General features: G+C 40.1%; 1 protein-coding gene across 13 annotated transcripts in view; it reads right to left on the bottom strand.

Moving 5' to 3' along the window:
* shisa6b (shisa family member 6b) overlaps window positions 1-24,079 on the bottom strand; it is a 94,779-nt gene that overhangs the window by 10,051 nt on the left and 60,649 nt on the right. For 6 of the 13 annotated variants that reach the window (XM_008437717.3, XM_017310830.2, XM_017310835.2 and 3 more), the window contains exons 5-6: window positions 19,848-19,886; window positions 1,060-1,122 (exon numbers count right to left, since the gene is read on the bottom strand). The exons of 3 other annotated variants lie outside the window; for them this stretch is intronic. In XM_008437717.3, the coding sequence (XP_008435939.1) occupies window positions 1,060-1,122; window positions 19,848-19,886 (102 nt within the window). The remainder of the gene's footprint in view (window positions 1-1,059; window positions 1,123-19,847; window positions 19,887-24,079) is intronic. 4 more of the 13 variants (XM_017310832.2, XM_017310833.2, XM_017310838.2 and 1 more) reach the window with 1 other exon arrangement.

Here is a 24,079-nt window from a genome sequence, read left to right as displayed (position 1 = left end):
CAATGATTGACAATATTTCCAAAATAACTTCAAATACTGGAACAATTTTATTAGCCTTCAGCCTTCCATGAACTTATTAATATTTTTTATACAAAATAGACATTCGCTGCTCCCCTTCTGTAAATTCAGAGCAATGTTTGTCTTGTCTAATGCATGAAGCTCACCCATACCCAAACTAACATTTAGACCTTCATTGCCATAAGTCAATAATAAACTGGTCAGTGAATCATTCAACTCTTTTGTACTGACTTAAACCCAGAAATTCATCATGTCCATTCCAGTGGACGTGAGGTCCGACGGGGGTTTTTATCTGACAAAATATCTAGACACATAATTGTTATCTTGAAAGTTCTAGTTATGTATTTTTGTGACTCTCTAGAGTCCAGAGAGCCACAAAAACCTTATGGCGGGTTGAATTTGGCCCCTCGGAGTCTTGAGTTTGACAAATGTGATCTATAGGTTAAATCTGTGCAAAGTATGACTAACAATTGTCCTGACAACTGATTCTCCCGCCTGAGCTGTAGGTTTCTGCTGCTCCTCCAGAGTTACTTTCTTAGCTTTCTGGTGGTTTCTCTGGCCATGTTTTTTTTTTCTGGTTTTCCCAGTAAAGTTAAATTTTTCTAAAGTTTCCTAGAGGTAGGTGTCTTAAAAGTTGGCTAATTCCTTCATAACCTAAGCCCTGCTTTCTGCCTGACCTGTCTGCTGTGTTCCTTGGTCTTCATAATCCTGTTTGCAATATTCTCCGGCAAATTTCTGAAGCCTTTACTGCACAGCTGCATTTATACTGCGATTTAATGACCCACAGGTGGGATCTACTGCTTATTATGCACCAGTTTTCCCATTTGTCTGCTTCATAAAACCCCAATAAAATACGTCGCAGCTTGCCACTGTATTGTGACAAAAAGCTGGAAAAACCCCAAGGGATATGAATACTTTTGGATGAGGAGCGAAACTGAAAGGGAGGAGCGCGTCATCGGGTTTCCCCGCCCTTCTTTTTCCAAGAGCCGCCTCTCAAACACAGAGCTGAGCCAAGAAGTCACTTCAGTCACTTGTTCTTACCATTCTTAGGTGTGCGTGTGGGGCTACCTAGAGCCACATGGTTATAGCTGTGCTGATGGGTACCTGCAATGACAAAAAGCAGTGAAAGATCTGTTGAATGTCCAGGAGGAGCTCCAGGTGTCAGAGTGCAAACACAGTGGTGTGAAGGAGAGGCATTTAAAGGGATATTCCACTGAAGTCGTCTTAAACGTTGGCTTTCAAGGGTCTATGTTTTTTGTTTTTTTTGACAGCAATAAACCTTAGGCTCTGTAGTCGACTTGTGATCGGAAGGTAGTAGGTTCGATTCCAGCTTCCTCCTGCCACATGCCGATGTGCCCCTGGGCAAGGCACTCAACCCCAAATTGCCTATTGATCTGCGTATTGGTGTATAAATGTGTGAGCGTTTGTGGTCAAAATGATTGGAAAAACACAATATAAGTTCAGTCCAGTTACCATTTGAGATGGATGCAAAATTAAGATTTTTTTTTTTATTAAAACAAAAAAAAATGGAACCAAAGTCCCACTTTTTTTTTTTTTGAGTAGGTGAAATATCCCTTTATTTTTGCTAAAGTAGGACAGTGGACATGAAGACAGGAGGAGAGTGAGAATTGGCAATGAATGAAGCCTGCTTAGACTTCAGCTCTACCCAACAAACCTGTTTACATCAAACAGCATCCAGAGAAGAAGAGCCAACAGGAAATACATTAGAGAAGCAAAAAAAAAAAAAAAACATAAAGCAGGGTCAGTATGCAATATTTATTACATCCTGTCCTGGAACACACAGGCAAATTGTATTATTTAAGAGTAAGTCATACACAGCGACCACTTGAATCGATGTGGTCCTATTAAAAACGATAATATATATGCAGAGCGGCCGGCGCAAGAAGCTGCTGGAAGATTAATGAAACAGGAATACTTGCTGACCAGCCTGAGAAAGGGAGACGCTGTGTTTTATACGGCACAGCTAACCACCGAGGAACACACAGCCACTGCAGCTTCACATTGCATAAGCAACATCCATTTCGAGGGAAACCCGGTTCGAATTCATCTCAGGCCAAAATAAATAAATACATCTTCCAGAAAAAATGAAAAAAAAAATTGCAGCCCCATTTCTAAACTACCTTTTCTCCCCGGGGCTTTAGGAGAAGTGGGGGCGGAGAAACGCCTTCCTTCAGTTCCGACCGCTTGTGGCCAGATCCAGTCCACAGAAACTCATTTGCTTAGTTATTGTGAGTGCTGTGGGGACGTTACAGCTCTGGTTTTTAATGCCACATCTCTCATTCAGTGGGGATTTCATGAGCTGCTTTAGACGGGTTCAAATTGTCTAGATTATATAACCTCGAGTAAAATGCGGCAACAACTTGGTTTGGATAGATTTTTTTTCCTTGAATAAAATGATTTGAAAATTCAGATAGCATAAGCTTCTTAATTAATGGAGAGAGCCACCTTTATTTAAACTAAAAACACTGGGTGTTATTTCTCCTGATAACTAGGCTACTAACCGGCCAGTAAGACTCCACTGTTCAGGCAAGCCTGAGAAAATTGTGTCTTGACCAAGTCACTAAACTCCTGATCTAAAACTTTTTCTTAGCCAAGAATCATTTTTAAATCAGATCCAATAGCAAATCCTGAATCATAGATAATTATATGTGTTTTTAAATCCTCTCGTTTAGATAATTGGGATGCTCCTTCTTACTTGTGTTAACAGCAGAAAAGCCTTTGATCGTCTCCAGATAGCTCAACACAGCTCAAGGCGCTTCTGCAAAGTGCAATTGTCTCACATGGTTTAGCCGTGAACTCATCAAAAATTCAAACCGTTTTACTTTTTAATCCAACAAGTAGAGATAATAATAGGCAGCGGCCGTCGTACTTAAAAAAAAAATAAAATAGACCGAAATAGAAACGTCGGCTTCGTGCATGTAACGCCGCAGTGACATTCAAAAGCTTCAGCAACAAAAACCAGTAAACATAACGCGGCAGATAAAGGAGAAACATAAAACACAGAAGCACTGCGTGGAGCCCAGCAGCCCTCCAAAGTGACATCTTTTCGAATTTTTATGACAGACGGCTATTTTCAACACAGGCTGTCACTATCACACCATCAGGCTTCGTGCGGTAACCCTGTGAGCCACATTGTTCTGTTATGTATTGTGATGGAAATGCGCGCCAAGCTTGGACTCACAGAATCACACTTACGAAGTCAGAGGAAATGATTGAGGAAATTTCATTTAACACGACAGCTTCCTCCGCCCCGGAGACAGCAGGCTCACACAGAGAAGTAGCATACCTTTAACACACACAGGAACGGTCTACAATCCTGGAGCTGCTATAGAATCCCATTCGCAAAACTACACATAAAACGGTTTGCACATTTTTGCCCAGAATAAACCAATCTTACATGTTTGTAGGTGCATCAATGCTCCTGAGTGTTGGAGTTGACAATGCTGATCTGAGAAAGGTTTCTGACATAGCTGGGTAGTCCTGCTGCAACATTTTCTTTTTACTACATGCTTTTAATGGTTCACTAAAAGGAAAGAGGTCAAACCAGATCACCAGCACACATCTAACAAGTTAACATGAAGGAGGACACGTGGCTCGGATTCTGTTTTGGTTTGGGCTCGACATAAATGTTGGCATCTGTATCCAGCCACTGGAGTCCACCACATCATTTTCATGACCAATGCATCTATGATAAAACTGACTAGCAAACTCTCACTTTCACAACATAACAGTAAAAGAAACCTTAAGGTGTACTTTCTAGGGTTATTGTTATCCCTCTATGTTTCCACTACATTTGTCAGGGTAAAAACAGATGAACAGAGTAATAATAGTAAACATTTCCCCCTAAATATCTTAGTTAACATTTGGTTAAAACTTTGGGTCATAATAACAACTATTGGTGTCTTCCTTATATTCTCCAAAGCACTTTTCATGCACACATTCACACACAGATGGTGGTAAACTGCCTTGCGTCCAAGGACACAATAAACATTTCAATTAACTTTTCTTTAAAATGCGTATTTTGAAGTATTTCAAAAGTAAAAATGATACAATTCATCAATTTTGCAAAAAAAAGTTTTTTGAGGTAATTTTTGGCTTTTCTAAAAAAAAATTAAAAAAATTTAAATGTGTTAAAATGGAGATGGAAACTCATTTCTCAAGTTATGGCAAAATGAACACCCCCATCATCTCGTGGGTCTGTGCCTTACCAGAGGCACAAACCACTAGCTTGGAGGAGGAGTGGCGTCTCTGTTTTTCTGCTAGTTTGCAACTTCTAGATCTTGCTTATTACAGCAGTATTATGCAGCTACACATAGCTTATGAAATTATGCTGGCTTGGCTGATTCCCTGCAAACCAAGAAATGTGATTAATTCCACCGAACGCTGGATCTCATCATTCGAACATCCCTTTTACTTGAGCAGTTGTATCAAATACTTGATACAACTGCTCAAGTATTTTATCACAGCTTCAGTAGGGTAGGTTGTTCTAAACTCAAATTACAGTGGATACGTAAAAAAGAAGTCATTTTCTACATCAACTTCATCAGTCCAATGATAAGCTAGAAATAGAAGTGGAAGATGGAGGACACCTCAGACAGATCGCCAGTCCAGTGGGCAACATAAAGATACACACACACCCAAAAAACTATCCACAACCAAGATCTGTGATACGGCTCAGGGAATACAATTTCCTGCTAACGCTTCCGCCAGATGATGCTAAAGAAATCTCCTGACTACTTTAGATTTGAAGGCGTTCAGCGTTAACGAGCGACAACATTTTTTTTTTTTTTTGTGCTTGTCACCTGCCGCCTCAATCGGGAGAGTGGTTTTAATTTCAAGCCACAGAATCAAGAGTTTCAGCCAATCATCCACCCTCCCGCTGGGTAAGGAGTGTTTTGCAGATGACAGGAGACGTGATGCAGTGTCGCGGTGCTCGGCTGGGCACTGCACTGTGGAGGTGCTTTAGTTGAAAGATGGGACCTTTACTGAGCCCATTGTACTGGGAAAGATGATGAATGACAGCCATTCAGTGTGCATGTGCGTGCATGTACGTATATGTGGCTTTTGTGTGTCACGTGTACGGAGGAGGCGGCAATAGACGGAGGCTTCGTCATAGTAATGCCGTCGCGACACGTTCTTATGCTGTCTGCTGCTGTGCCTGTTTAAAAATGCATTAGAGCCAACTGGTGAAACATCAATTTACATCTGTCACAGAAGTGAAGGAGGAGAGCGAGGCTCGACGCTCTCACATCATAGCTCTCGATATTTGCTCAGGCTATGAAGATAGATGGCATGTGTCTTGTCTGTGTTCCTCCTTTCTCTTTACTCATATCTCTGCTTAACAGCGACTCTCACTACAAATATTGCTCAAACGGCAGTAAATCCACACACATCCGAGGCCCTCTCTGCCGAACATATTAAGCAGTCCTCATCGTGATAAAAAACGTCGGAGCTGGAGGATTCCAAGCTGCGGTCGGATATTTTGACTATACACAGTAGCTATACACTGAAATCTGTCATAAACCATAAGTCATGTATGTTGTTAATCTCTTCCGTAGACCTGCTAGAGGAGTACTGATGAAAATTAGCTTCTTTGGCTAAATCTGGCATATTTATGTGATGTATTCCAGTTGATGTACAGTCATTGTTCCCTTCATGAAATCATTAAAATCCACAAAAAACAATCCAACATCCATTAAACTTGATAAATTAGCCCTAATAAGAAGTTGTGCTGAACTCCTGGGCTGAATCCCACTCTGGGATCTTTTTACATTGACTTTGACTGTTTCCCAATCCATACGTGGGTTATCCCCAGGTACTCTGGCTTCCTTTCACAGACTATAAGCACAAATGTTGGCTTAAATTGTCTCTTTTAAATTGCCCTTAGGTGTGTGTGTGTGTGTGCGTGTGTGTGTGTGTGTGTGTGCATGGTTGTCTGTCCTGTGTGTCTCAGTGATGGACTGGGAACCAGTTCAGGGCGCATCCCGCCAATCGCCCAATGACTGCTGGAAACAGGCACGAGCCGCCCTGCAAGGACCACTGGGTAGAGACGATGGGTGGAGGAAGTTGGAGTTGACTTGATGAATTAATGTAAGAAAGAAGATCAGAATCACCCTTTTATTAACAAAAAAGTTGAAAAAAGTAGAGAAATGCTTTAATGTATCTAGGAAAGGGGTGGCCAGGAATCCAAAAAAAAAAAAACGAGAGAAAAAGAAGTAACTTTTTCTTAAATGCGTTTGCAGTGGCAGCCCTAATGACCAGCCTCTGATTAATTTAAGCAGCTGCCTAGCACTAGAAGAAAAAAAAAATTAATAGAGCTAATCAGCACCAAACAGGAGCAGGCTGAGCCGTAATGAGGACATGACAGTTAAATTCTTAGTGAGACAGAAATGAATACCTGCTCTGAGTTTTGCCACATTATGGATATTGTGCTAATGAGAATTTAGGCAACCATAAATATTAAAAACAATTTTAAAATCTACACAAACGGCTCGAAAGACACACACAACAGGGGCGAATATAGCGCCGACTGAGATGCAGCTGGCGCTTCCCATGTAGGCGGCCATTTGTCTGTTTCAGACTGAAATGGACCCGGCTAATTGGACTGAACGAATCACTTCTACTGTGTTGAAATGGAAAATTTCTCATCACAGTAAACTGTGAACTGAATGCAGCAGACGAAAACCTCGAGCTCCTGAGAAAGGAGTCGTTTATTATTTATGCTGGTTTCATCCCAGCTCCTCAGCCCGTTTTGTTTCACGCGTTTGCAGATGCAGTGGAGGTCGGGTTCGCTCCGCAGCGATCCGGCTGACCCATCCAAAAGTGCTGGTAAGAGTGTGAAATGAAACGCTAAATAAAGTTTTAACATGCCGACGCGGCGGTGCTCTGATCCACCGAGCTGCTACAGACACAACCTTCATGGTAAAAACATCAACGGCAGCAACCCGTCCTGCACAAACCAACGCCTAAGGTATAGAGAGAGGGCTCTGAGGACTAATGAAGCAGGATTGTGTTATTTTAAACTTGGGCTGTTTTTTATTTATTAAATCTGAATTATTTAATGTGAATGTAGTTTTTATACTTAACCTTGAGGTGAACTCGTGGATTTTGTGTTGAATTTCTAATCTCCGGATGGTGCAAAGTTTTGAACTGTGATGCCAACTTGCACCAACTCTGATTTCTCTTAAAGAGCTGGAACTTAAGAAGACACAAACCAGCACTGAAAATATGATGGCTCTAAGCAATCTTTAATGATTGATACAAGAATCAGAGTTGACATTTTCATAATATCTTAAGTTGACGGAGGAACCATTCTGGCTTCAGCATTGTTACAACAGTTGCCTCTGTATGCATTTCATAGACAATGCAAATCTTCATCAAACGCTAACACATCTTGGATGCTGCCAACATCTTCAAAGCCAAGATTTTTGACGACAGACAGATGTATAAAGTTTAACTGGATAAAATATATATATATATACACTATATTGTTCTCTTCTCACTGTCTGTCATCTTCTGACAGGGTTTCACTTTCTTTTATAATCAGAATGAACCACAGAGCTTCTTAAATCTTTTTACTATATTTAAAAAAAAAACCTCATTAACAAGATATCAAATTTTCTGAGTCTTTTTCACTGAGTAAATGTAATAAATGTAATAAATTTGGTCCCTAATCAAACAGAATCTCCAGGACTACCAGGTCTGAAAACACAGTAAGAATGAAAGAAGAGCTTTTTTAACTGATCTGACAGACGGGATCAAACAGTAAGATAAAAGCACGTATTGATTAAAAGTGACTTTCAGATTCAGTTTTTAGGCCCTAAGGATTTTCTCTACAACTCATTATTAATACCCAGGAGAATTGGAGGAAAACAGCCTGTTTCACAAATGTACCTGGCAAACAGGTAAACAAAACTGCATTTGAGGAAGTTTGGCAATACAGATGTAATGTTCAGTTCCTCTGCAGCCGTGAGTTTAATGTTGACAGGAATGAAGTTGGGACTTTTAATACAACTTCCTGCACCGCTTCGCCGCAACTCTGCAGTAAAGCCCCCCATCGCCCATTTGAACACACAGCTAAAAAAAACCCAAATGTGAACCAACACCAGGCAATTTTCTCAAATTCTGATCTCACTCTGGCTATTTCCACTCCAAGGCCCGGTCCAAGGGGCTCTGAGGAGACGGGCCTGAGCTTCACAAACCAGCCGAGCAGAATCAGAGAAGGGCCGAGGCTCATTAAGACCCCGGGCGGCTTCGTTCAGTGATCCCATCATAATCTGGAGACCAATTAAATTCATTCAAGAAACTCCAGCACAGTTAGCCTCCCACCAAAACTCTCCTTCCGCTTATCAGCTCCTGACACCCCGCAGCCTCGTCACCTTCCTGGCCTCCTTAAGCTTATGTCAGAAAATAACCTCCACACACGCCGTTCCTCTGAGGCAACCCCAGGAACCTATTAGTGATTAAAGTTTCCTGATCAGACACGGGGGCCTCCCGCATACCTTCATGTCTATTGGCTCTTGCGTTTACCTCCCTAGCTTGTCGTGCTAAAGCACGTCCGAAGCCAGCAGTGCCGTTTAATAACACGATGACAAAATCCTTTGTGACTGACATGCCCCCTTCAGATTACCGGAGCTAAATCGCTAAATGGCTGTTTGTGCTGCCAGATTGCAGATGACGCGGCGGTGTGTTTTTAAATTTTGTTTTAAATCGGCCTCAAACGCATCTACAATCAGTGAGCTGCGGAGACCGGTCGCACACGCATTCCTCTGGATACAATCGCCTGCAACCCCACAAGAGGATTAATCACATTAAATTTCCCTTTGCTTACACAGTAAGGGTTCTCTGGAGAATACCTCCTTGGCGAGTTTGCATAATAACATCCAGATGGCGGGCAAGTGAGTCAGTAATATGACATTTGGTGTGGCATTTTGTTTCACATCACACTTCCAAGCATCGCATCCGTATAAAGCACTCAGGGGAGGCATGCCAAGGGAGTGTGAGCCAACTGGAAAGCACCTTGAAACCCCCTGCCAAGGTTAGATAAGCAATCGCGGAGCTAATTGTAGTTACACACTCGCACCCGTATTTCTGTGACTGCCATTGATTTCTGCATTCTTTGATGTCACGGCATCCAGGCGGGAATCCCGCCTGTTTTTCATGAGAAGAAATGTTGCGGTGCCTCGCAAAGAAGTGTCCACACCCCTTGAGCCAAATGGCCAGAACAATTAATAGCAGCTTAAAAGTGAAAGAAAAGAAATGTACAACTTTAAACTTTACAGAAATAAAAATGCGAAAAAGTTGACATGATTTTGTGTTACATTGATGTCCTGAAATAAAATCCAAAACTGCAAGAGATAAACCTTCAAATGTTCCCTAATTACTACTAAAGTCCACATTTGCTTTTCTAATGTAAGGGGAAAAAATTACTTATTGCCCACATGCAAAATTCTTATGTGTCAGAAAAGCTGCAAAACAAGGTGGTGGCTGCATTATGCTGCGTGATATTTGCAGCAAGAATAGGACAGCTGGCCAGAATTAAAGGTTAAATGGATTATGTTTATTATTGTGCATTCAGTTTGAAAACCTTTGAGAGATTGCACATCAACAGGATGATAATAACACAATTACATCTGGAGATACTTTACATTAAAGCAGAATGCCCTAGTCAAAGTCCACACTAAATCCAATTGAGAATCAGACTTCTGTGTAAATGCTTTCAACCACATCTGATAGAGTTTCAACTATTTTCAAGTAGAGTTACAGACTAGATGTGGAAGCTGGAAGAGACATGTAGTCACTAAAGGGAAAATGATCAACAGGAATGAAAACTTTTACAAGACTCTGTGTGCTTATAAAAGAGAAGGAGAGGAAAGAAAGGTGATGCACTGCCAGGACTTTGACTGCTAAGGCACAGCAACTCATTTATCCACGCAGACAAACGCGGTCATCAGGGTGTTTGACTTGGCAACCGTGCATTGCCAAACGTCAACTTCATTATGTCGAGTAAAAGCAATTTACAGGAAAACAAACTCGCAAATTGCCAGAATCCTCAACTCTTCCACTTCCCACAGGAGGAAAAAGTAAGAAGCCAGGATCTGGGTAGAGAGCAACAACAGGAAACTACTCCACCGGGCTCTGGTGTGTGATAAGTGTTAACGGGGGTGAGAGAGCTTATAGCATTGTGACAAGACAGTGAAAAGATGTTGGTCTAAGTTGTTTATTTATTTATTTATTTAAAGTTTAAACAAATATATGTGTAGTATAATCTCACCCAGAACCAAAAGAAGTCCATACAATGATTTAAAAGGTCATCCTTTCCTCCCATGAGGGTGTTTACATTCATACAGGAGTATTCTAGCCTCAGGTACGTCATTAAAGGTCAACTTTATATCACACAGACATTGGTGAATTAACTCCACTGTACTGCAGCACACAATGGAAACCAAGACATTAAAACTGGATGAACATTTTCTTTAAAGTTACCCTGGATACAAAGATCACATTCTAATGTCCATGCAATGAGATCTAATTTGATGGACAACCTATCAGCATTACAGAGGATAAACTGGCCTACTGGTGTTCATACAGGGCTCTGAACACGCTCAGGGACTCCTCACAATTTCTCCAAGAACTTTCTAAACAGCTGCCATGAGGCCAATGGTGGCGCAACATCAAAAGCACAATTAAGAGACTGCCACACAGCTCTCTGCCTCGAGCTGTTAATTATGTCCCGCATGTGGTACTCTACCTGCTTTCAGGTCAAACTGCAGGAATTTTAAAGGAGCTAAATTACCGTCGTGCTGCTGTCAAGATTACGACCTTCATGTCATCATAGAAATTTTACGTTTTATCCATTTGTGTTTGTTTAGATACTTTGGATTTTTTGTCATAATGTATTGAAGATCAAAGAGAAACATTCACATTTTGCAAACTCTTTGCTGATGGAGTCATAACAAAACTGATTGGTTTTTCCTTTGCTATGCCAGACATGCATGTTTTTCAGGGTGTTTTCTCACCTGATGGTCTGGTAGACTTGGTGTGTTTGGGGACCAACATTTGTTTGTAACATTTGTTACATTTTCACCTGGTCATGTGGTCCAAACTAATGGAAAAAGTTGTTCCCCTCCCTTGTCTATGGTGGCCCCAGAAGAAGACATGAGCGCAACTTCCTTCTTTCTAAAATTAAAACAAAAAGCGTAACATTTTAGCGATTGCAGGATTTCTCTTTCGTCTTTGTAAAAGCTCATGAATCATTTTCCTACTAGCGCTAAACTGTTGTTTGTTTTGGTTGTATTTACCCAGAATGCCCTGCACTATTATAGACCACTTCCTGCTTTTGGAGCGGTCTCCAGTCCCTTTACATCCACATATGCATTTGAACCACATCAGAGTTCACCTCAAACCAATCAAGACCCGGGTTTATAGGTGGACCAGACTTAAATCGCACATTCACACCTCCCCAAAACAAACCGGGTCTTTCACGCAAACGAACTAGGGTTTGATTAAAGCGGACTAAACAAGGCTGATGTGAATGAATCTTAAGAGGAAAATCAACATATACACGGGGAAAACATGCACATGTCATTCGGAAAGGCACCATATTAAACTTGAACCTAGAACCTTCTTGCAGCACTATCCTGATCAGAACCAAATGAGAAAACTCTAATTTGAAAAGGTGATTATTTAGCCTGCCAACAAAAGTTGTCCGGTCCAACGCCCTTAAAAGAATCAACTAATACCTCAGGCAAAAACGTTTGCGTGGTATACCTTTACCCAAAGTCCAAATAATGGATTGGTCCACACCAGAACATCAGGAACATTTGTCCTTAAAGTTTTTGCTTTCAACTCTTCCAAGATCTTCAAACTGCAGGTAGCATGGTGGCCTCAGACAGACCAGAATACACTACAGACAGATAAACACAACCTAATGAAAAGCCTAAAGGTTTGATATCACTCAACAACACACAAGAGCAGACAGGAGCAGTGGGGGAGAGAGCGAGGGGCTATGGAGACAGAAATACACTGGACACTGGATAAAGTGAGACAGAAAGCAGATAAGAGAAAAAAAACATAAGGATTTGGTGGAGTGCTGCAATAAAAAGTGGAGAACCATCAACATGGGCGAGTGATCACAAGCCCTCACAGCGCTCTCTCAGCCCCTCACCTCCTCACCACCCACCACAGATTCATAAGAAAGTCATCGTCTGCTCTGTGCTCCGCTCCCCTCATGGCATCCCTCTCTAAAACCAGCAGCCATTCTGCTCTTTTAGCCCTGCCAAGCAACATGCTGGAGCTATGACAGCCCCAAAAAGGAGCTTGCACTGCCACGAGGGCTTCAGAGTGCATACGCACACATCCTTTATGTTTGTGTATGGAAATCCATGTGACAGGTATGAATACAGATAGTGGAGTCCCGCCGGCTCAGTTGTCAGCGTGCTGTGCTGTTAGTAGCACCTCCCTGCCTTCCTCTCGCCGCCGAGGACGTGGAGGAAACGGAAGCCACCGTGGGCCTGACATTTAACAACTGACAAAGAGTGTTCACATTTAATAGCTAAATGTTAACTGCCATAATAGCCCCACTTCACTCGATTAGTGGGGACAAAGCTTCAGGCCCCTGGATAGAAGTAGCTTCCACCTCTCCATTGATTTCCCTGGCAGAGCAGGAAGCTTAACGCTGACCCAATTGCAGCATTGATGATAAAGCTTCGGAGTTTTGTTAATAGAACTTGCTGCTCTGCTAATTTTGGCTTAACTGAGTGGCTACTGTGGGTAATGCTTTGTAATTAAGAAAAATGACCATTTGAACTTAAAGCTTAACTTTCATCCAAAGGTATTTGTCTCATTCGGCCAAAACTAAGAACCAGTGAGTATATAGTTTCTGCACTAACTTCTATCTTTAATTTCTCTGATCTGTGTTGCTGATGAATGAATCCTCTTACACGCACAGAGCCTTACAAAGGTGTTTCTACCCTTTCAACACATGTAGTGCACACATGCGAGATGGAGGCAAGATGCATAGTTTTCAACAGAAGTGTGTGATATTGCACATTTTGATTTCAATCCGATATCAAGTAAAGTACAGGGCCAGTATCGCCGATACCAATACCCGAGTATCGGTATATCATTTTTGTGGTTTTTCCTTACTTCCTTTTTTTGTTAAAACTTTGGACAGACTTTAGATAAAGTCTGTAGGTGTCTACAAAATATTTAAATAACATCTTCACACGACAAACAATAGGAAAAAAAATTGTGTGGATTGTTTACTACATAAACTGCAAAAAATGAGATCTAATTTTCCAAGAGAAAATCTGAAACTAAAATATCAATCTTATCACACTATTGATCCGATACTAATACTGACTTGTGGATCGATCTGTCCACCTGAAGTTTTCAAGGTTGCCACATATGAAAAGGTGAACAACATTAAATATGCAGCAACAGCCCAGTAAAATATATCGGAAGCCTTTCCGTTTGACTCCTGCTGAGTCTTTTGTAAGTGTCCACTTTAAAAAAAAAGCGTAATAGAAAATATAATATATATTCTAGGTTTATATGCACAGATCTATGCAGTTTGAATGTTTATGTCAAACATGAATATGTAAGTTTATTGTCTTACAAATGCATTTCCCTGTCATATTGGTGGTGCGCTGTAGGGTTGGTATTTTCTGAGGTGGTAAACAGTTTGAAATATTTGTGTATTCGTGCTCTAGAAAATCCCAATCAGAAGTCCAGATTAGAAATGTGCTGTTCACAGACACACTCCATCCAGGCTGGCTGAGCAAAAACAAATAGGCAAAACGTTCAATATTAATGTGCAAACCTAGTAAACATGTGGATGGTGGTTCTAAAAAGCATAAGGAAGCTGGCTAAAAATACACATAAAAATGTTCATATTTTTATTTGTATGAAGTTTAGTCTATTAAAACATTTGCAAGGCGCTGTAATAAGCTATCTCTTCACCCACTGTTTTTAACCAAAGCACAATTTACGTAGAGCTAAGACGGAATAAATATTAACATGTATGCCAGCCTAATTGGTTGACACATCAGTGTGGTTTCTGAAACTTGAATGCGCTCCACGAAGGCAGTGAGTGACAGCTCCGCCTAGGCATCAAGGCAGGAGGCAGAGAATTTATTGTGATTTCAGTGCCTCCTGCAGACTCACTCGTTGATTCCTGACTTTAAAATGCCGCTGGCAGTTGCACTGTAGCTCCATCAGTCTCTTTGCACCCTCATTTTTAATTCATCACGCTGCAGCTAACGCTCTGCGAGTGTTACATATTAAAAGTTTTCTGCTGTCGCTCGGTCAAAGTCGAGTGCTCAAACTTCATTGCATTGAGCCAGCAGGACCTTCAGAGAGCCATGCATCAGTAAAATACCTGCAGACCTCAATGGACTGAAGCTCTGTTGGGAAGGAGTGTGGGTCAGACTCAGAATTCCTCTTTAACAATGTGACAGACAAACAATTACGTCAAATTCTTAATCCTACTTTTTTTTCTTTTTTTTTTTTATGTGACCCCATTTTGAATATCTTGTGTTAAGTTAATTTAAAAATGCATTGCTATAAAAATGTTCCCAAGTGTTCAGGAATTATGAGCTGAAAATAAAAGATAGATATAGCTGCCAGTAGTTGGAGTTGGAGGGTGTGAATCTTCATCAGTGCAGACAAAGTGTTTGCATATTGTATAGGTGATGAAGCAACATTGTTTCCATTTATTGCTTGTAAATGTGTGGCATACTGTGTATGACATTTCAGTTTTGTGAAAGTGATGTAATGCTGTGGACTGTAGTGACATATCAAACAAAATTGCGGAAGCTATTGTATGTGCTTGAGAAAGGAATAGTGAGGCTTTATTTATCTCCCTATGCCATTAAAATGCAAGGAAAGGGAACCAGGATCCCTTTTGAAAGGGGGAACTTGTTCCACTCTCAGTGGTAAAACATTGCAAACGGGTCACAAACTGGACCATGAAGTATGACCGGTCTAAGACAAGTTTAATTTAAGTTTGGTCAGAAATCCTATGGTTTTCAGTCTATATCTATTTCTGGGTATATTTTCAGTAAGAGACTTTATGAGTGAGCAATAATATTAGCACAACAGCAAAAAGGCTGCTTTATTTTGACTGTCTGCCTTCAAATGGCTTAATGGCTTAATCATTTGACCACCTTTTTGAACCCTCTTTGCATTTCATTAGTTACGTGTCGACGCAAACGTACTCTTTAAGTCCAGCAGATCTGGAAAATTTCAACTTCTTTTGCGATATAATCTACAAGTGATGCTAATGTGCAATAACAGACCAGAATGATTAACTCCCAGATAAAAGCTAGTTAACCTAAACATCTATCAGTTTGTCTGTATTGATATTTGGTGTAATGGATCCCTTTAAATGGCTTGAATTTACATAAACATACCCATTTAACTGCAGATTTTATCCCCAAGTGAACTTTCAATATAATTTTGTGTCATTAAGAGTCATGGAAGCACACTTTTTAGAAGCATACGTTCTGGTGTCTGCATTTTGAAATTTGAGAATCTATTTGAACAATCTGCTTCACGAACAACTAATAGCTTATTTGAAGTTTAGCCCAATTGTCAAAAAATGTCAGACGTCACATACGTTTACTATATTGAAATCTTAAGTTGCTGTACCGTTTTTTACAGTATTTTTGCTATTGTTTTGTAAAACAAAGTGAGGAAGGAAGGTTTCGCTAAGTCAGCCGTGTCGTGCTTCTAAATGGTTGTTTTGTTTTTGATGCATTTCTATTTTGAATACTGCGTGTATACTAGGATCAGTGGGGTGGAATCCACAATATTCTGCTTTATAAATGTAAAGAAAAAAACAAACTATCCCTGTCTTGTTTCGTTTTTTATGTTAAAGATCGACTCATGATATAATTTCAACAATCTGACCACCCCTATCATAAAGCTGTAACCCAAATTAAGTGGAAAGTTAGGCATGACACAAAATTCAAGATCAAGTTGCCATTATTATCCTGAATCGAACCAGTTGTTTGAACATTATAGTTTGATTATCAACGTATGGGAGATGTGGTGGATTGGTGGAATTTTTCAACATTTACAAAAAAAGTACATGGCTTCATATCTGCCAATGCCGTTGAGACAAAAAGCTCACATTCCACACCCAGACTGTATTATAAAGCTAATATGCTGCACAAATGGTATTGATCTTAAATCCCAGTAAATATATATCTCTCCCAAAATATCTGTGCTAATTTCCAGTTTTGCATGTACGGTGCATTGGTGTTTACCTGCTAAGGAAGTTTAAATTCTTCAATTTTCTTATGCGTTAACATAAGGTGAATAAAGATGGGGCTGGAAATGCACTTACAAAACAACTTTAGCTTAATGAGACGATTGCACAGAGTGTCTTTTCAGGTCTGCTATCCAGTCGTTGTAGCACTACTCTATTGTTTCCCTCGGCAACAGAGCAGAAGAGTCAGTCCTCTGCACATTGTTTCCATTACGCACTCTCATCTCGTAGTATTTAACAGGGTTAGCGTTAAATACTGCAGAACATGTCTGTTTCATATCAGTAAAAAGCAAAAAAAGACTAAAATAATTTAATTCCTTGAACTGAGTTGGGAAATCTCTTGAGGAAGTCCTAAAACAAACGATACGACTGTATCAGTGTTCTCAGCTATAATGAGCCATCGCCATTAATTTAATAAGAGCATCCATTTCCATGCACACGGAGACGATCCTCTTTATGAATCAGTTTTGTCATCATAGTCATTTGTACTTTGTTAAGACCGCCGTGCTTGTTGAGTTATCCATATTTCACATCGGATAATGACTAAATGAATGTTTTGAATTGGTTGAAACGAATAGCTCCGATTAAAAAAAAAAATTCAATATCACTCTAATGCTCTAAACGTGTGGAACAACCCCTGTCCAGATTGCTTCCATCCAGTACGCTGGTAAGTATCGCTCTTTATCTTATAACTCACAATCAAACCCCCAGACAGCAAAGGCCAAGTTGTTACTTGACGTGTCATCGCCTCTCCCGTTTGACAAATGTGCCGGGATAGTGTCAGCGGTGGTGGGGAAGCAAGTGCAAGACGTTGAGATGGAGTCCATGACCAGCTCGTTGTGGAAAACGACGGACGGGTGAACTCCTGTGACCCCTGTGAAGGCAATATAGTAACCATTCTATTGGGAGAGCGGAGTTGTTGTGTCACAGCAAAAGACATAATTAACCCAGGTTTTTCCAAAGTCAGCATTTGCATGGTAAGTTACATCGAATGAATAAGTATAACAAAGGCCGTTTCTTTTTTTTCTTCTCAGCAGTTGACGGAGATACCAACCAAGTCCGCTTGCAGGCTGTTGAAAAGCAGACTTCCTTTTGAGAGGAGGTGGAGGGCGAGGAACAGGCAGAGGAGGAAGAGGAGGGTCCGTATATCGTAAGCAAGGATAAGCACAGATTTATCTGATGTCTTCTTAAGATAAAAGAAGTAACATCATCAAAACTGCGTTTATCCGTGCCTTTATAGACCAGCCCTCCTCTCCACTGAGACGGACAGAGCCAGAGAGCACACGCACGGCAGAGGTTAGCACATCAACTCCAGCGTCAGGACATCACAGAGAAAGTGAAGCAAGTTTTTAAAAAGAAAAACAAACGTACATTTCAGAGGGCACAGATTAGAACAGAGGAGTGAAATGAGGCTGACCAGTCAGGTTCTAAGGCACAGCACAATAAAGAAACTAAACACGATGTGGGCCGGCTGCAACAAACACCAGGAGCGTCTCTTTACTTACAGTATAGTTTTGGCTTTTTCATGTTTTCAACAACTTCCGTCCAATCTGTGCTCAAGGAGTGTCTCATTCAGTTAGTAAGTGTAAAACAGAGCAGGAGAGGCGGCAGCTGTACGGTGTTGAAGGCAGGCCCACATTAGCACACAAGAGTTTAGAGCAAAACCAAGAAAGGGTGTCACGGTACCAGGTTAGTAATTCACAGCCACTACAGGTTTCTGCACTTTTAATCAACTTTACAGATCATGTTAGTGGGAGAGACAAGGGAGGAAGTGACATCACTGAAGCTACTGTCTACAAACACAGTTACTGTCTGTTTTAACATTTTTCCTCATATGAAATAAGAACAAAGGAAATGATTTTTTTTCAGTAAATAAATGATTTATATTTAGTTTGATGGAGTATTAGGGCCACGCTAACACAATAAGGAGAATTAAATTACAAGAATAAAATAATTATATTACAAAAATAAGCTTGTATGAGAACAAAGTAATAAGTGAATAAAGTCATACAATTACAATTTTATTCTCGTAATATGACTTTATTCTCATATTATTACGAGTTTATTATGTTTTGAATTTCTTGTAATATGGCTTTTTTTCCTCATATAATTATGATTTTATTATTTTGAATTTATTCTTGTAATATGACTTTAATTCTCATATTATTATGAGTTTATTATATTGCAAATGCATTCTTCTAATGTGACTTTATTCTCACCAATACTTTCTCATGATTTGGAACGTATAATCAAATGTAGATTTTTAACTCAGGAACAAACTCAGAATTATTGTGAAAGTTAGAAAAAAAAATCAGTTCTCAGGAAAACTTAGCAGTTAATAAATATGATTGTTTGCTAAAGTTGACTAGCATTTATCTGCAAAAACCAGCTCTAAACATGCTCAAATTCTTAACATTTTTCTTAAATTAAAAGAATATTGTATGTGTGTTTCAGGTGCATTTTTAGGTGAGCTAAGATCCTCCAGCACCAGTTTTAACACGGTAACTGGTTGTTTGGAAAACTCCTCAGTCACATGTCCAAGTACTTCATGGAACTACTGTAACCGACTGAACACAGTCCGTGTTTTAATTTCAGTTGAATCAATATTCATTTAGGGGGAAAGCATTCATCTGGTCAATCAGCCAAATGTGTGAAAAAAAAATATGGTGGACAAAAGTTGCTCAGTATGAGGGATTGCTGCAAAGTCAGAGACGCAACGCAATTGGTTGTGTACTTTCACTACCTGCCCTTGTAGGCGGAGTGAACGCTGCAGGTCTCATCGCCACTTTTTGACTTTTTAGCCAATTTGACAAATAAACCCAACTTTACCTCATTGTTCGATAATCAGGAATAATTGAATGTGTGTATGAAGGGAATGAATTTACGTTTTTGTAAAGCGAGATGAAACATATTGCATCATGTTGGCGCTATATAAACTGAAATGAATTCAGGCTTAGCTAACCAAATGGTGTCTCTTTTCTCACTTTTATGTAGTCTTTACATCAAATCAATCATTTCCATTGCACTTTGGCTACTTTATAAGAAAAAAAAAAGTATTATAAAATATCCGACATGCAACTTTTTTTGTTTCTATTTTGCATTTTCGGGGGGAAAAAAAATGGAAAAAAAAATATCTGCAAATAATATCTTGAAGTCTCACTTGAGAGACTAACAAAATGAACAAAACCCGTGAACGTAAAGCAGAACAGTTTGTGGACAGTAAATAAATTCTGCTTAAAAATCCTCCTGTACCGTTACACCCCCTGAATCCAGCACATACAAAAACCAGACTGTAACACATGTAGTTCATCACACAGACAGGAGAGCTAAACGTTACAGGTCAAATACACAGGTTAGATAAATAGATAGAGGTTAATGGGAGGGCACTGCACCATGATTAACACTCCAGGTATGAGCTGCCTCCAAACACTGTCTCTGCTGCTGCTGAACGTTAACAGGCTCACAGAGCAAATCCAAACAACAGGAAGTGGTTTGAGGCAACTTTGACCCTTAAACAGAAAACAGCCATCCCTACCATGGTGACTCTGGGAGCGGACCGGCCAATGTTTTTCCCCTAGAAAACAGAACCCAGTGGTTATTGATCAGACTGAGCAACAGCCACAGAATGTAATCACACTGAGCTAGTAGTTAGCAGAAGTCACTGTGGGTTGAATTGCATAGTAAGAAAAAGAAAAAAAAAAGGTTTTTATTCAAAACATCAGTCTAGTTGACATGGTCGATATGTGTGAACATTCCAACATTAGATAATAAAACAGCACAAGAGCTTAATGTCATTATAATTAACCCTTATAAATCTTTAACGGGTGGCCCGGGGGCCACAGCAGCAGATTTCTGGACAGGCCGAGTGCGGGAGGCAGCGGGGAGATGAGCACAATTTTAGCGGTTTGATATTGATTCTGTGGCATTTTATCTTCCCATCAACTACTGGCAGATCCCATCTGACACCATGACACAAGGTATCAGCTATTACTGCTAAGGCGCGGGCGGAGGGGCGGAGGAATGACAGAGAGGAGTCGGGATTTTGAGATGAAAAGAGAGAAACGGAGCGAGAGGAGAAGAGAGGAGAGGTGGGGAGAGGATAATGAGAAGAAGAAAGGCGAGGAGTCACTGCTGTTCCCCCCTGCTCCCCCACTCCACACACACACACCCCAACACCACGGGGCTCCAGCCATGCAGCACTTTGATCCATCACTATTGATTTACCATCAGCGTCTCATCGCCACTGCCTCCCACACAGCAACCAGGATGCGTTCCTGAGATGTGGCTCAGGACGACAAACACACCGGTTTTGACCTTAAACCTATCAACTAAATGAACCAATATAGCACAGTTTACATCTATGAGAAGTCTTGCTGGAGATGCACTGTGAAATGAAAATAACAAGGTTTTTATTTTCTTTTTTTATTTATCATTCCAGCAAATTGACAGGGCCTTAAAGGGGCAGTATTATGTGTTTTCCATGCACCTAGTGCCATTTTTACAGCATTATCAAGTACCTGTGTTACCTTCAGATGTTGTCAAAAAAAAAAAAGAAACTTTACTTCCTGATTTAACACTTTGAAATTGAACCTCTGTCTCTCTAAAAAATGCCTGCTCTTTCTGAAACTCCGCCTTCAGGAAGTCATCACAACATCAATCCTCCATAATTAACCGTTTAACGTCTTTACCTGAGAAGTAGCTCCTATGAGCTGAGCTGAACCACAGTTCCACAAGGCGGTTTGCTAATTCCTGATGACTAGCCTGAAGGAGTAGAATAGGAGAATCATGGTGGAGGGCTGCTCTGTGAGGACGAGCTGCACCTTAAAGGCGGGGCTAAGCCCAACCAGGCGTTTTGGACAGCTCAGTGGTTGCCATGGAGATGAAAGGATTTCTCAAAATGTCAGGGCAACCCTCCTTGTATGCTTTTGATGAGTGAATAACATTATGACAAGATGTAAAGCTCCAAAAAGTTGACTTGACATAACACTGCCCCTTTAATAAAAGTCACTCTGACATGTAGACATATTTAGAAAACAGAAATAACCTGGACAGCTCAAAAACATCGCATGACTGTTGCTATAAATGTTTGCACAGGTCAACAACACAAATCACTGTATTAGTCCAGAAATCCAAACAGATCTAAGTCCACTCTAGTTCCTAAGCATCGTTTTAAGAACCGTCTAAGTAGATGAACACTCTCAACCTTCCTGCTCTTCTGATCTACTTAAGAGTCACACACCGTGTTTTAAACAAACATTTATACTGTTGTTTCTCTTGATTAAATATGTCAAAAGTGAAAATTTACTCATTTTATGGTTTAAATATGCATCAAATACATCCAGCTCTGAGAAATTATTTTTATTTTAGTTTAAAAAAAAGGATTAAGGATACTTGTTTTGAAGTCTAAGTGGGGATCCCCTTGATTTTATTATTTGTTGGATTCAAAAGTCTTACAGCAAACCAGGAACCTACAGCACAGTTTTCTTTTATAGTATTTAATTATGAAATTATAACACATTTTACATACACAAAGGTTAAGACTTCAGGGAAAACTGCAACTTGGTATCGGCCAGTAAATCCCAGTGTGTAGCAGGGACATTCTTATTTCTAGTCAATTAGAAAAACTATAAAAGTAGTGAAGATATTAATAGCTGACATATTCAAAGGAGAGTGCTTTATCTCTGGGAGTGTTTTCTGCATAGAAGAGACTCTCCTGTCCTTGGCTCGGTGTGCAGCTTAAGCCTCGTGCTATGTGACTACGGCGAAGGAACCCGGTGAACCCGGCAAACTCCCAACATTTTTTACAGTGAGAAACAAGGCTGCCGTAAATCATCAACTTTAAACAGACGCAGAATGCGTCCCTTGAAATTTATTTGTGGTATTTCAGCGGATTCTCTCTGAACCAGCTGGAGGAGCAAAAACAAAAAAAAAACTTCAAATTTTGTGAACCATCAAACAGGGATCTCCCAGTCTTATTGTTTTTTTTTTTTGTTGTTTTTTTTTTGGGGGGGGGGGTAGGAATAAAAATCATAAATTCTCAAGCCCAAGCTTTGCTGACTTAATGTTATACTTCTTAGGTTTTTTTTTTCTTTTTGAAGTGTTTCTGACTAAACCTTACGTGTTTAGTCAGAAACACGTAAGGTTGACAAGTGCAAAAGATTCAAAACTTCCCCTCAGAACATAAGCAAACGATAGTTTCGATTCATGGTGTCACCATCTAATGTCAAGCAGTCTTCTCAATGTTTAGTGTTTTTTTTTTTTTTTGCAAGGGGAGAAGTATGTCGGAGGCTTCAAAAGCAACTGTCAGTCCAGGGACAACACGTTTCATAAAAAACAAAACCTTAACGGCGGTTACAAATAAAAGAGGACCTGGCAGCTCAGCGGGGCGCGCTCGTACTTCCTCACTGGAATGACACTGTGTTTTCAAGTGCCATTCTCATACCTCCACTTATTCAGCGAGAGCAGTTCTGACAATGAAAGAAGGGAGGAAATTTTAGAATTTCAGATAATGCACCATTTTAAATAACACAACTGCAAGCATTAAAAAAAATAATAAACTGAGAAGAAGAGAATCCCTTCCCAAGGCCAATCAACCTGCCAGCATTCCCGCCCGCAGCTTTTTCCAGTATTTGCTCGGCTTTTCAACCCAAGATTTTTTCTTCTTGGATTTTCCGCAGCAGACCTTGGCATATCAGCAAAATTATTTCACTGGAATCAGCGATGTGGCGCTGGCTTGCTTATATAAGAGGCTGGGACTGTCGCAATAAACTAAATCAATCAGAGTGATTTATCGTCTTTCTCTTTTTCCTACCTCTCTTCCTACCAAAAACTAGACGACAAAGGCACTCAGTCTGGTACCTTAGTCTCAACCAGCCCAGTTTTGAAGGACAATTTTGTTTACAGAGACTTCATAATTCATTTGACTTGCTGTTTTGTTTATTTATTTTGGACATTTAAAACGTCTTCCAGTTCCAATGTTGATAAATGTTCATTAGAACTTAAAGTATATTGATATTTGAGAGGGTGTACCTGCATTGTTATGCCATTACCAATATATCAAAACAACGATATTATCGTTCATTGCGATAATTTCTGGGACTATTTATCGTCCAGCAAAATGTATCATGACAAAAATCGATAAACCAAAGGTGAGTCTTCAAGAGCCGAGTTCAGAACTACGAATGGTTTCACAACTTCACTTTTTGCTTCCACTGATAATCTTAATAAGTACAGAAAGCAGAAATTACACATAAAAGTGAGCGTCTTTTGCTAAATCTCTAGATCTAGTGTCAATGTTTGAGTTTCATTGATAATAATGAGTATTTCAGTGACATAACGGCTTACATGATGGTAATACTGACTCCAGGGGCTGCTGCCAGACTGTGATGTATGTTGCAATAAAGCTAAATGTTTTTTTATGACTGCGAGACTTCACATAGTCTTGCGTTTCATATTAACACACAATGTAGTGCATGTAGCTCTCATAAATCTCATTAAAATAAAAAATAAAAAAAACTCACTTGCTAATGATGCGGGTGCAGCCTGGGAGCCGAAACCACATTCAAACCAAATGTTCATTAATTCATCGCTGCAAATGGATCATCGTAATGTGATAACTCCAAGCTTTCAACGTAGCATGGAAAAGAGCTGTTAGGACTCTGGGTTCACTGTTTTACAGCTTTGTTCCTCAGCAGAAAGAGATGAAGGAGCCCAGTGGTGTATTATTGTCGGGCTCTTAATGTCTGGTTTAGTCATTTCAGCTTTATT

This window comes from Poecilia reticulata, chromosome 19, assembly GCF_904066995.2.
Source record: "Poecilia reticulata chromosome 19, P_reticulata-male-v2, whole genome shotgun sequence".
NCBI classification, from domain to species: Eukaryota; Metazoa; Chordata; class Actinopteri; order Cyprinodontiformes; family Poeciliidae; genus Poecilia; species Poecilia reticulata.
The sequence above is the reverse complement of the archived record's forward strand: the minus strand, read 5'-3'. Positions and strand labels throughout refer to the sequence as shown.